This window comes from Hydractinia symbiolongicarpus, chromosome 7 (assembly GCF_029227915.1).
Source record: "Hydractinia symbiolongicarpus strain clone_291-10 chromosome 7, HSymV2.1, whole genome shotgun sequence".
Lineage (NCBI taxonomy): Eukaryota > Metazoa > Cnidaria > Hydrozoa > Anthoathecata > Hydractiniidae > Hydractinia > Hydractinia symbiolongicarpus.
The window spans coordinates 14,851,149-14,865,437 of record NC_079881.1 but is presented as its reverse complement, the minus strand read 5'-3'; the positions used below and the strand labels follow the sequence as shown (position 1 = coordinate 14,865,437).

Here is a 14,289-nt window from a genome sequence, read left to right as displayed (position 1 = left end):
TTTTACGGCATAATATGGAGTCTACACGTAAATCACGCGACTCTACGAACTCCGACAAGTTCCATTCGGCTCTTCCTTTTAATCTCAATGGTCTACGATGTATTAAGTCGTTTTCTTGAGCGCCAGGCTCTAAAAATGCTGCTAACTGCGTGCACAGGCCTTTAACCCTATTCGTACCGGGGCTTTTTTGACGTTCAAATCCCAGGGGCGCGCTGATTGAGCGCACCCCCAAGAAAATCTTTCGCATAAAAGCGGTGAACCTGATTTTTTTACAGTAACATTATGTATCTATATTGTACCAAAAAACACCTACTTTGGATGTTTTCAAGCTAAATTACATTCTCACTGCCCCAATCAACATGAGCGGCTGAAAAAAAAGGGCGAAAAATAAGGATTTTTCAAAAAAATGTCCCTAAAGAAGGTTTTTTGACATGAATTAGTTTTTTTACACGAAAACCCTGCTATTAGTATAAAACATGACAAAAATAAACAAAAAGAAGTAAAATAATGTCAGTAAGGTTCATATCATCAGCTGAAACCAGAACGTTCATTTCTTTGAACACGACATACATTTTTGTATCATATGGGCCTGACACGTTGTATTGCCACATGATTGACAAAGTGATTTGACACACGGAATAGATTTTTTCTTTTGGGAATAATTTTCTCCTGCATTCTCAGCCTGACAAACAGTACACCGTTTCCTTGTTTCTGCAAATGCAGGACCAATAGCTGCACGCGGTTCCGGATTACATTGCGCATTACCCAAGACAAGATTTATTTTTTGTTTTGTGATGGACAACATACCATTTTGACTTCTTTTTTGTATGGTTGGTTTCACCAATTCCATGACTAATTGAAAGGCGTATTCAAAAGACTTTTGTTGTAGCGGATCAATACCTTTATTCAGTGAATATATCGTCGAAGAATTTACTCGAGCGGTATCCAACATGTAAGAAAACATAACAAACGTCCACTTTCTTGACTTTGTCTTCGTCGTGTGAAACCCCATCCTCTGATCCACAATATCAGTACCCCCCTTTGTAAAGTCATATAGTTTATATAACCCCAATTTGTGGCAATTATCATCCTTGGTTGTACCTAGGATTGGTTCTAGTGTTGACAACATGAGTACATTTTTCTTTCCGTTTGAAGTTTTCACTACATATGAAGATAAGGACAGCGGCCCATCTTTTTGCCAATACACTTCACTGGACAGTGGCTCTCTTTGTTTGAAATCTTTCATTTCAATTGGAATTCCTTTCCTGTTGATCTGCATTGTACCAACACAAGTGATATCCCTTTCATACAACCAAAGCGCAAGCGGGATTGATGTATATAATCTGTCGAAAGATATATTACGTCCGGCCAGCGAGACAACATTTGATAGTTGTTTTATCATGTATTTTACTATTTCCTCAGTGCCTGGTACATAATAAATTCCTGGATCTCCCTGTGGTTTGCCGCTATATGGAGCTGCAAGGAATGTATACGGATATCGTGCTGCATTTATGGCTTTCAGTAATAAACCGTATTTGGCGGGTTTGTTGGGATTGTACTGTTTGAAACTTATCTGTGTCCTCATTGGATACAGGGTTTCATCAAGTGATAGATAGTCGCCCGGTACAAGGCATGACATGCATTCATAATTGAAAGATTCAAAAACTTCACGCATTGCCGCAAAACGGTCATGTTTCCATCTTTCATCTCTTGTTGTCTCGTCGTCAAAACAAAGGTTTGTACGTATAAAAAAAAACCTATTTCTCGACATAGTGGCGCTGAATATTGGCGGACCATATTGGTTTGAGAATAATCTATGAGCAGATATACAGTTTAGTTTGTATAGTCCTCGATATAGGTACAATCCAATAAATGCATAAATTTCTTCAACAGAGGTTTCTTTCATGTACGAATACCTACTATTTTGCGTCAAGAAATTATCGGGTAGTTTGGACAGAGTGCGTCTAATCTTTCTGTTGGTGCACAACAAAATGTTATTCACAATTTCAGGAGTGAAGTAGAGCTCAAAAGCAGAACGGGGTGATGCAGTTTCACAAGCTTTTGGTTGTGGGCCTTGTCGTCCAGTAATAACATTTGCACGATTATTTCGACCAACATTTCCAGCTTGTGGCTGATTCTGGAAAGTACGAATTATGTCATTTTTCTTCTTATTATCTATTTTGAAAATGCTTTGGATAGACTTTGATTCTGGTGGTATTGGAAAAACGTTATAATTTTCTAAATTTGTAGCGGCAGCAATACTGTTTACTAAGCGATATTTCGTAAGTCGACGTCTCCTCAAATGGTTTGCTCCGGCTTCCTCTTCACTTTCGGACGCATCATTGTCAGCATCACCTACACGGTCATCGTTATCATGTTGATGATCCTCTTCTTCAACTATTTCTTTATCTATGAGACAAACAAAAATACTAAAAATAAATTATCACACATTTTGAAACATATTTTGCTTCTCGCAACCAATGCGCCATATATATACGCGAAGTTAGACAGAGAGATTATATATATGTATATATAATATAGCTATATATATTACCAATTTCACCGCACAATTCTTCCAAATCATCTTCATCATCAAGTTCTTCATCCATAGCTTCGTCTACGTTATCTTCTTCAATAAATCTCAATATATTTTGAATGGCTTCCTCAGATGAAATTCTAGCCTTTTTCGGTCCCATTTTGTAATTTTTTTATTAGACTAATAATATATAAAGGGGTAATTTATGTCACAAACGCAATAATTATATTTTTTATTATATATAAGCCCTCTTTGCTATACCATCTATCCTATTTATCTAATTAACATCAATAAGACTGAAAATATAACACAATTCGAAATATTTCATTTTTCGCTTTTGCGCCTTTTTTGACATTGGCCCCATAATGGCCGCAAAACATAAATTTTTCAGAAAAAAAATTTGCCGGTCTTAACCGCCCTAAAAAAATATTAAAAGTCTGCGAAGCTCATGCGGGTCGCTTAATTTTTCATGAAAAGCCGCATAAAAATGTGAAAGGGTGCGCTCATTCAGCGCACTCCCGGTACAAATAGGGTTAAAGCCTGTAATAGGTCCTTTTACGGCCTAATTTGGAGTCTACACGTGAACCACGTGTTTTCACAAAGACAGAGAAGTTGATATCTGTCTAATCCTTTTAATCTCAATGGACTACGATATATTAAGTCGTTTTCCTGTGCGCCAGGATCTGAGAACGCTGCTAACTACTTGCACGGGCCTTTAAAGCCTGTAATATTGGCCTTCTACGGCCTAATTTGGAGTCTACACGTAAATCACGTGATTCGCAAGCCCGCACAGTTGCCATCGGTCTATTCCTTTTAATCTTTTTGGACTACGATGTCTTAAGTCGTTTTCTTGAGCGCCAGGCTCTATGAACGCTGCTAACTACGTACACAATCCTTTGAAACGCATAGTAGGTCCTTTTACAGCCTAATTTGGAGTCTACACGTAAATCACGTGATTCCTCGAGCCCAGCCAAGTTGCCATCGCTCTATTCCTTTCAATCTCAATGGACTACGATGTAATAAGTCGTTTTCTTGAGCGTCAGACTCTAAGAACGCTGCTAACTACGTGCACAGGCCTTTAAAGCCTGTAATATGGCCTTTTACGGCCTAATATGGAGTTTAAACGTGAATAAAGTGATTCCACGAGCACAGACAAGTTGCCATTGGTTCCTTTCAATCTCAATGGACTACGATGTCTTAAGTCGTTTTCTCTAGCGCCAGTGTCTAAAAACGTTGCCAACTACGTGTACAGGCCTTTAAAGTGTGTAATATGGTATTTTACGTCTTAATTTGGAGCCTACACGAAAATCACGTGATTCCACGAGCCTAGACAAGTGGGGATCAGTCTGTTCTTTTTAATCGCAACGGACTACAATGTATTAAGTCGCTTTCTTGAGCACAGGCTCCGAGAACGTTCCTAATTACGTGGACAGACCTTTAAAGCGTGTAATACGGCCTCTTATGGCCTAATAAGGAGACTACACTTAAGTCAGGGAGTTCCACGAGCACAGATAGAAGGCCGTTGGCCTATTCCATTCAATCTCAATGGACTACGATGTCTTAAGTCGTTTTCTTGAACGCCAGGCTCTATGAGCGCTGCTAACTACGTACACAGTCCTTTGAAACGCATAATAGGTCTTTTTACAGCCTAAATTGGAGACTACACGTAAACCACGTGTTTCCACAAGGACAGAGAAGTTGCCATCTGTCTATTCCTTTCAATCTCAATGGACTACGATGTCTTAAGTCGTTTTCTTGAGCGCCAGGATCTGAGAACGCTGCTAACTACGTGCACAGGCATTTAAAGCCTGTAACATGGCTTTTTACGTCTTAATTTGGAGCCTACACGAAAATCACGTGATTCCACGAGCCTAGACAAGTGGGGATCAGTCTGTTCTTTTTAATCGCAACGGACTACGTTATAATAAGTCGTTTTCTTGAGCGCCAGACTCTGAGAACGTTCCTAATTACGTGGACAGACCTTTAAACGGTGTAATACGGCCTCTTATCGCCTAATAAGGTGACTACACTTAAGTCAGGGAGTTCCACGAGCACAGACCGAGGGTCATCCGCCTATTCATTTCAATTTCAATGAACTACGATGTATTAATTCGTTTTCTTGAGCGCCAGGCTGCAAGAACGCGGATGGCCTTTTACGGCCTGATATGGAGTCTAAACGCTAATAAAGTGATTCCACGAGTACAGACAAGTTATCATGGTCTGTTCCTTTCAATCTCAATGCATTACGATGTCTTAAGTCGTTTTCTCTAGCGCCAGTGTCTAAAAACGTTGCCAACTACGTGTACAGGCCTTTAAAGTGTGTAATATGGACATATACGACTAATATGGCCTTTTACGGCCTAATTTGGAGTCTACACGTAAATCACGTGTTTCCACGAGCCTGGACAAGTTGCCATCAGTCTATTGCTGTCAATCTCAATGGACTACGATGTATTAAGTCGTTTTCCTGTGCGCCAGGCTCTATGAACGCTGCTAACTACGTGCACAGTCCTTTAAACCTGTAATATGGCTTTTTACGGCCTAATATGGAGTCTCCACGTAAATCACGTGATTCCACTAACTCTGACAAGTTCCATTTGGCTGTTCCTTTTAATCTCAATGGTCTACGATGTATTAAGTCGTTTTCTTGAGCGCCAGGCTCTGAGAACGTTCCTAACTACGTGCACATGTCTTTAAAGCTTGTAGTTTGGCCTTTTACGGCCTAATTTGGAGTCTACACGTAAATCACGTGATTCCACGAGCCCAGACAAGTGGGGATCAGTCTGTTCTTTTTAATCGCAACGGACTACAATGTATTAAGTCGCTTTCTTGAGCGCCAGGCTCCGAGAACGTTCCTAATTACGTGGACAGACCTCCGACAAGTTACATTCAGCTGTTCCCTTTAAACTCAATGGACTACGCTGTATTAATTCGTTTTCTTGAGCGCCAAGCTGCAAGAACGCTGCTAACTTCTTCCATAGGCTTTTAAAAACTGTAATATGGCCTTTTACGGCCTATCATGGAGTCTACACGTAAATCACGTGTTTCCACGAGCCCGGACAAGTTGCCATCAGTCTATTGCTGTCAATCTCAATGGATTACGATGTATTAAGTCGTTTTATTGAGCGCCAGGCTTTGAGAACGTTCCTAACTACGTGGACAGACCTTTAAAGTGTGTATTATCGTCTTTTACGGCCAAAAAAGGAAACTGCACGTAAGTCACGTGATTCCACGAGCCCGGACAAGTTACCATCGGTCTATTCCTCTTAATCTCAATGGACTACGATATAATAAGCCCTTTTCTTGAGCGCCAGGCTCTGAGAACGTTTCTAATTACGTGGACAGACCTTTAAACCGTGTAATACGGCCTCTTATGGCCTAATAAGGAGACTACACTTAAGTCAGGGAGTTCCACGAGCACAGACAGGAGGTCATCGGCCTGTTCCATTCAACTTCAATTAACTACGATGTATTAATTCGTTTTCTTGAGTGTCAGGCTGCAAGGAACGCTGCTAACTTCTTCCACAGGCCTTTAAAGCCTGTAATATGGCCTTTTACGGCCTAACATGGAGTCTAAACGTAAATAAAGTGATTCCACGAGCACAGACAAGTTCCCATTGGTCTGTTCCTTTTAATCTCAATGGACTACGATATACTAAGTCGTTTTCCTGTGCGCTTGGTTCTATGAACGCTGCTAACTACGTGCACAGTCCTGTAAAGCTTGTAATATGGCCTTTTACGGCATAATATGGAATCTACACGTAAATCACGTGATTCTACGAACTCCGACAAGTTCCATTCGGCTGTTCCTTTTAGTCTCAATTGTCTACGATGTATTAAGTCGTTTTCTTGAGCGCCAGGCTGCCAGAAAGCTGCTAACTTCTTCCACAGGCCTTTGAAGCCTGTAATATGGCCTTTTACGGCCTAACATGGAGTCTAAACGTAAATAAAGGGATTCCTCGAGCCCAGAGAAGTTGCCATCGGTCTATTTCTTTTAATCTCAATGGACTACGATATACTAAGTCGTTTTCCTGGGCGCCAGGCTCTATGAACGATGCTAACTACGTGCACAGTCCTTTAAAGCCTGTAATATAGCTTTTTACGGCCTAATATGGAGTCTACACGTAAATCACGTGATTCCACTAACTCTGACAAGTTCCATTCGGCGGTTCCTTTTAATCTCAATGGCCTACGATGTATTAAGTCCTTTTCTTGAGCGCCAGGATCTGAGAACGCTGCTAAATACGTGCACAGGCCTTTAAAGCCTGAAATATGGCCTTTTGCAGCCTAATTTGGAATCTACACGTAAATCACGTGATTCCGCGGGCCTAGCCAAATTGCCATCGGTTTATTCCTTTCAATTTCATTGGACTACGATATAATAAGCCGTTTTCTTGAGCGCCAGGCTCTGAGAACGTTCCTAATTACGTGGACAGACCTTTAAACCGCGTAATACGGTCTCCTATGGCCTAATAAGGAGACTACACTTAAGTCAGGGAGTTCCACGAGCACAGACAGGAGGTCATCGGCCTATTCCTTTCAATTTCAATGAACTACGATGTATTAAGTCGTTTTCTTGAACGCCAGGCTCTATGAACGGTGCTAACTACGTACACAGTCTTTTGAAACGCATAATAGGTCCTTTTACGGCCTAATATGGAGTCTACACGTAAATCACGTGATTCCACTAACTCTGACAAGTTCCATTCGGCGGTTCCTTTTAATATTAATGGTCTACGATGTATTAAGTCGTTTTCTTGAGCGCCAGGCTCTGAGAACGTTCCTAACTACGTGCACATGTCTTTAAAGCCTGTAATATTGCCATTTACGCCTAATATGGAGTCTACACGTAAATCACGTGATTCTACGAACTCCGACAAGTTCCATTCGGCTGTTCCTTTTAATCTCAATGGTCTACGATATAATGAGCCGTTTTCTTGAGCGCCAGGCTGCAAGAACGCTGCTAACTTCCTCCACAGGCCTTTAAAGACTGTAATATGGCCTTTTACGGCCTAATAAAGAGACTGCATGTAAGTCACGTGATTCCATGAGCCCAGAGAAGTTGCCATCGGTCTATTTCTTTCAATCTCAATGGACTACGATATACTAAGTCGTTTTCATGTGCGCCAGGCTCTATGAACGCTGCTAACTACGTGCACAGTCCTTTAAAGCCTGTAATATGGCCTTTTACGGCCTAACATGGAGTCTAAACGTAAATAAAGTGATTCCACGAGGACAGACAATTTCCCATTGGTCTGTTCCTTTTAATCTCAATGGACTACGACATACTAAGTCGTGTTCCTGTGCGCCAGGCTCTATGAACGCTGCTAACTACGTGCACAGTCCTTTAAAGCCTGTAATATGGCCTTTTACGGCATAATATGGAGTCTACACGTAAATCACGCGACTCTACGAACTCCGACAAGTTCCATTCGGCTCTTCCTTTTAATCTCAATGGTCTACGATGTATTAAGTCGTTTTCTTGAACGCCAGGCTCTATGAACGCTGCTAACTACGTACACAGTCCTTTGAAACGCATAATAGGTCCTTTTACGGCCTAAAAAGGAGACTGCATGTGAGTCACGTGATTCCACGAGCCCAGAGAAGTTGCCATCGGTCTATTCCTTTCAATCTCAATGGACTACGATATACTAAGTCATTTTCCTGTGCGCCAGGCTCTATGAACGCTGCTAACTACGTCTACAGTCCTTTAAAGCCTGTAACGGCCTAATATGGAGTCTACACGTAAATCACGTGATTCCACTAACTCTGACAAGTTCCATTCGGCTGTTCCTTTTAATCTCAATGGTCTACGATGTATTAAGTCGTTTTCTTGAGCGCCAGGCTCTGAGAACGTTCCTAACTACGTGCACATGTCTTTAAAGCCTGTAATTTGGCCTTTAACGGCCTAATTTGGAGTCTACACGTAAATCACGTGATTCCACGAGCCCAGACAAGTGGGGATCAGTCTGTTCTTTTAATCTTAATGGACTACGATAAAAAAAGCCGTTTTCTTGAGCGCCAGGCTCTGAGAACGTTCCTAATTACGTGGACAGACCTTTAAACCGTGTAATACGGCCTCTTATGGCCTAATAAGGAGACTACACTTAAGTCAGGGAGTTCCAAGATCACAGACAGGAGGTCATCGGCCTATTCCTTTCAACTTCAATAAACTACGATGTATTAATTCGTTTTCTTGTGCGCCAGGCTCTATGAACGCTGCTAACTACGTGCACAGTCCTTTAAAGCCTGTACTATGGCCTTTTACGGCATAATATGGAGTCTACACGTAAATCACGCGATTCTACGAACTCCGATAAGTTCCATTCGGCTCTTCCTTTTAATCTCAATGGTCTACGATGTATTAAGTCGTTTTCTTGAACGCCAGGCTCTATGAACGCTGCTAACTACGTACACAGTCCTTAGAAACGCATAATAGGTCCTTTTACGGCCTAACAAAGAGACTGCATGTAAGTCACGTGATTCCACGAGCCCAGAGAAGTTGCCATCGGTCTATTCCTTTCCATCTCAATGGACTACGATATACTAAATCGTTTTCCTGTGCGCCAGGCTCTATGAGCGCTGCTAACTACGTGCATAGTCCTTTAAAGCCTGTAATATGGCTTTTTACGGCCTAATGTGGAGTCTACACGTTAATCACGTGATTCCACTAACTCTAACAATTTCCATTCGGCTGTTCCTTTTAATCTCAATGGTCTACGATGTATTAAGTCGTTTTCTTGAACGCCAGGCTCTATGAACGCTGCTAACTACGTACACAGTCCTTTGAAACGCATAATAGGTCCTTTTACGGCCTAATAAGGAGACTACATGTAAGTCACGTGATTCCACGAGCCCAGAGAAGTTGCCATCGGTCTATTCCTTTCAATCTCAATGGACTACGATATACTAAGTCGTGTTCCTGTGCACCAGGCTCTATGAACGCTGCTAACTACGTGCACAGTCCTTTAAAGCCTGTAATATGGCCATTTACGGCCTAATATGAAGTCTACACGTAAATCACGTGATTCCACTAACTCTGACAAGTTCCATTCGGCGGTACCTTTTAATCTCAATGGTGTACGATGTATTAAGTCGTTTTCTTGAGCGCCAGGCTCTGAGAACGTTCCTAACTGCGTGCACATGTCTTTAAAGCCTGTAATATGGCCTTTTACGCCTAATATAGAGTCTACACGTAAATCACGTGATTCTACGAACTCCGACAAGTTCCATTCGGCTGTTCCTTTTAATCTCAATGGTCTACGATGTATTAAGTCGTTTTCTTGTGCGCCAGGCTCTATGAACGCTGCTAACTACGTGCACAGTCCTTTAAAGCCTGTAATATGGCCTTTTACGGCATAATAAAGAGACTGCATGTAAGTCACGTGATTCAACGAGCCCAGAGAAGTTGCCATCGGTCTATTCCTTTCAATCTCAATGGATTACGATATACTAAGTCGTTTTCCTGTGCGCCAGGCTCTATGAACGCTGCTAACTACGTGCACAGTCCTTTAAAGCCTGTAATATGGCTTTTTACGGCCTAATATGGAGTCTACACGTAAATCACGTGATTCCACTAACTCTGACAAGTTCCATTCGGCTGTTCCTTTTAATCTCAATGGTCTACGATGTATTAAGTCGTTTTCTTGTGCGCCAGGCTCTATGAACGCTGCTAACTACGTGCACATGTCTTTAAAGCCTGTAATTTGGCTTTTTACGGCCTAATTTGGAGTCTACACGTAAATCACGTGATTCCACGAGCCAAGACAAGTGGGGGTCAGTCTGTTCTTTTTAATCTCAATGGACTACGATATAATAAGCCGTTTTCTTGAGCGACAGGCTCTGAGAACGTTCCTAATTACGTGGACAGACCTTTAAACCGTGTAATACGGCCTCTTATGACCTAATAAGGAGACTACATTTAAGTCAGGGAGTTCCACGAGCACAGACAGGGGGTCATCGCCCTATTCCTTTCAACTTCAATGAACTAAGATGTATTAATTCGTTTTCTTGAGCGTCAGGCTGCAAGAACGCTGCTAACTTCTTCCATAGGCTTTTAAAAACTGTAATATGGCCTTTTACGGCCTAATATGGAGTCTACACGTAAATCACGTGTTTCCACGAGCCCGGACAAGTTGCCATCAGTCTATTGCTGTCAATCTCAATGGATTACGATGTATTAAGTCGTTTTATTGAGCGCCAGGCTTTGAGAACGTTCCTAACTACGTGGACAGACCTTTAAAGTGTGTATTATCGTCTTTTACGGCCAAAAAAGGAAACTGCACGTAAGTCACGTGATTCCACGAGCCCGGACAAGTTACCATCGGTCTATTCCTCTTAATCTCAATGGACTACGATATAATAAGCCCTTTTCTTGAGCGCCAGGCTCTGAGAACGTTTCTAATTACGTGGACAGACCTTTAAACCGTGTAATACGGCCTCTTATGGCCTAATAAGGAGACTACACTTAAGTCAGGGAGTTCCACGAGCACAGACAGGAGGTCATCGGCCTGTTCCATTCAACTTCAATTAACTACGATGTATTAATTCGTTTTCTTGAGCGTCAGGCTGCAAGGAACGCTGCTAACTTCTTCCACAGGCCTTTAAAGCCTGTAATATGGCCTTTTACGGCCTAACATGGAGTCTAAACGTAAATAAAGTGATTCCACGAGCACAGACAAGTTCCCATTGGTCTGTTCCTTTTAATCTCAATGGACTACGATATACTAAGTCGTTTTCCTGTGCGCTTGGTTCTATGAACGCTGCTAACTACGTGCACAGTCCTGTAAAGCTTGTAATATGGCCTTTTACGGCATAATATGGAATCTACACGTAAATCACGTGATTCTACGAACTCCGACAAGTTCCATTCGGCTGTTCCTTTTAGTCTCAATTGTCTACGATGTATTAAGTCGTTTTCTTGAGCGCCAGGCTGCCAGAAAGCTGCTAACTTCTTCCACAGGCCTTTGAAGCCTGTAATATGGCCTTTTACGGCCTAACATGGAGTCTAAACGTAAATAAAGGGATTCCTCGAGCCCAGAGAAGTTGCCATCGGTCTATTTCTTTTAATCTCAATGGACTACGATATACTAAGTCGTTTTCCTGGGCGCCAGGCTCTATGAACGCTGCTAACTACGTGCACAGTCCTTTAAAGCCTGTAATATAGCTTTTTACGGCCTAATATGGAGTCTACACGTAAATCACGTGATTCCACTAACTCTGACAAGTTCCATTCGGCGGTTCCTTTTAATCTCAATGGCCTACGATGTATTAAGTCCTTTTCTTGAGCGCCAGGATCTGAGAACGCTGCTAAATACGTGCACAGGCCTTTAAAGCCTGAAATATGGCCTTTTGCAGCCTAATTTGGAATCTACACGTAAATCACGTGATTCCGCGGGCCTAGCCAAATTGCCATCGGTTTATTCCTTTCAATTTCATTGGACTACGATATAATAAGCCGTTTTCTTGAGCGCCAGGCTCTGAGAACGTTCCTAATTACGTGGACAGACCTTTAAACCGCGTAATACGGTCTCCTATGGCCTAATAAGGAGACTACACTTAAGTCAGGGAGTTCCACGAGCACAGACAGGAGGTCATCGGCCTATTCCTTTCAATTTCAATGAATTACGATGTATTAAGTCGTTTTCTTGAACGCCAGGCTCTATGAACGTTGCTAACTACGTACACAGTCCTTTGAAACGCATAATAGGTCCTTTTACGGCCTAATATGGAGTCTACACGTAAATCACGTGATTCCACTAACTCTGACAAGTTCCATTCGGCGGTTCCTTTTAATATTAATGGTCTACGATGTATTAAGTCGTTTTCTTGAGCGCCAGGCTCTGAGAACGTTCCTAACTACGTGCACATGTCTTTAAAGCCTGTAATATTGCCATTTACGCCTAATATGGAGTCTACACGTAAATCACGTGATTCTACGAACTCCGACAAGTTCCATTCGGCTGTTCCTTTTAATCTCAATGGTCTACGATATAATGAGCCGTTTTCTTGAGCGCCAGGCTGCAAGAACGCTGCTAACTTCCTCCACAGGCCTTTAAAGACTGTAATATGGCCTTTTACGGCCTAATAAAGAGACTGCATGTAAGTCACGTGATTCCATGAGCCCAGAGAAGTTGCCATCGGTCTATTTCTTTCAATCTCAATGGACTACGATATACTAAGTCGTTTTCATGTGCGCCAGGCTCTATGAACGCTGCTAACTACGTGCACAGTCCTTTAAAGCCTGTAACGGCCTAATATGGAGTCTACACGTAAATCACGTGATTCCACTAACTCTGACAAGTTCCATTCGGCTGTTCCTTTTAATCTCAATGGTCTACGATGTATTAAGTCGTTTTCTTGAGCGCCAGGCTCTGAGAACGTTCCTAACTACGTGCACATGTCTTTAAAGCCTGTAATTTGGCCTTTAACGGCCTAATTTGGAGTCTACACGTAAATCACGTGATTCCACGAGCCCAGACAAGTGGTGATCAGTCTGTTCTTTTAATCTTAATGGACTACGATAAAAAAAGCCGTTTTCTTGAGCGCCAGGCTCTGAGAACGTTCCTAATTACGTGGACAGACCTTTAAACCGTGTAATACGGCCTCTTATGGCCTAATAAGGAGACTACACTTAAGTCAGGGAGTTCCAAGAGCACAGACAGGAGGTCATCGGCCTATTCCTTTCAACTTCAATAAACTACGATGTATTAATTCGTTTTCTTGAGCGTCAGGCTGCAAGAACGCTGCTAACTTCTTCCACAGGCCTTTAAAGCCTGTAATATGGCCTTTTACGGCCTAACATGGAGTCTAAACGTAAATAAAGTGATTCCACGAGGACAGACAAGTTCCCATTGGTCTGTTCCTTTTAATCTCAATGGACTACGATATACTAAGTCGTTTTCTTGTGCGCCAGGCTCTATGAACGCTGCTAACTACGTGCACAGTCCTTTAAAGCCTGTAATATGGCCTTTTACGGCATAATATGGAGTCTACACGTAAATCACGCGATTCTACGAACTCCGATAAGTTCCATTCGGCTCTTCCTTTTAATCTCAATGGTCTACGATGTATTAAGTCGTTTTCTTGAACGCCAGGCTCTATGAACGCTGCTAACTACGTACACAGTCCTTAGAAACGCATAATAGGTCCTTTTACGGCCTAACAAAGAGACTGCATGTAAGTCACGTGATTCCACGAGCCCAGAGAAGTTGCCATCGGTCTATTCCTTTCCATCTCAATGGACTACGATATACTAAATCGTTTTCCTGTGCGCCAGGCTCTATGAGCGCTGCTAACTACGTGCATAGTCCTTTAAAGCCTGTAATATGGCTTTTTACGGCCTAATGTGGAGTCTACACGTTAATCACGTGATTCCACTAACTCTAACAATTTCCATTCGGCTGTTCCTTTTAATCTCAATGGTCTACGATGTATTAAGTCGTTTTCTTGAACGCCAGGCTCTATGAACGCTGCTAACTACGTACACAGTCCTTTGAAACGCATAATAGGTCCTTTTACGGCCTAATAAGGAGACTGCATGTAAGTCACGTGATTCCACGAGCCCAGAGAAGTTGCCATCGGTCTATTCCTTTCAATCTCAATGGACTACGATATACTAAGTCGTGTTCCTGTGCACCAGGCTCTATGAACGCTGCTAACTACGTGCACAGTCCTTTAAAGCCTGTAATATGGCCATTTACGGCCTAATATGAAGTCTACACGTAAATCACGTGATTCCACTAACTCTGACA

General features: G+C 42.2%; 1 protein-coding gene across 1 annotated transcript; it reads right to left on the bottom strand.

Moving 5' to 3' along the window:
- Positions 1 to 329: 329 nt before the first annotated feature.
- Positions 330 to 2,696, bottom strand: LOC130648524 (piggyBac transposable element-derived protein 1-like). The gene is made up of 3 exons (XM_057454576.1): positions 2,555 to 2,696; positions 571 to 2,409; positions 330 to 367 (listed from the first exon to the last, which is right to left on the bottom strand). Exons 1-3 carry the CDS (start codon positions 2,694 to 2,696, stop codon positions 330 to 332), a joined length of 2,019 nt encoding a protein of 672 aa, XP_057310559.1.
- Between the last annotated feature and the right edge of the window lie 11,593 nt (positions 2,697 to 14,289).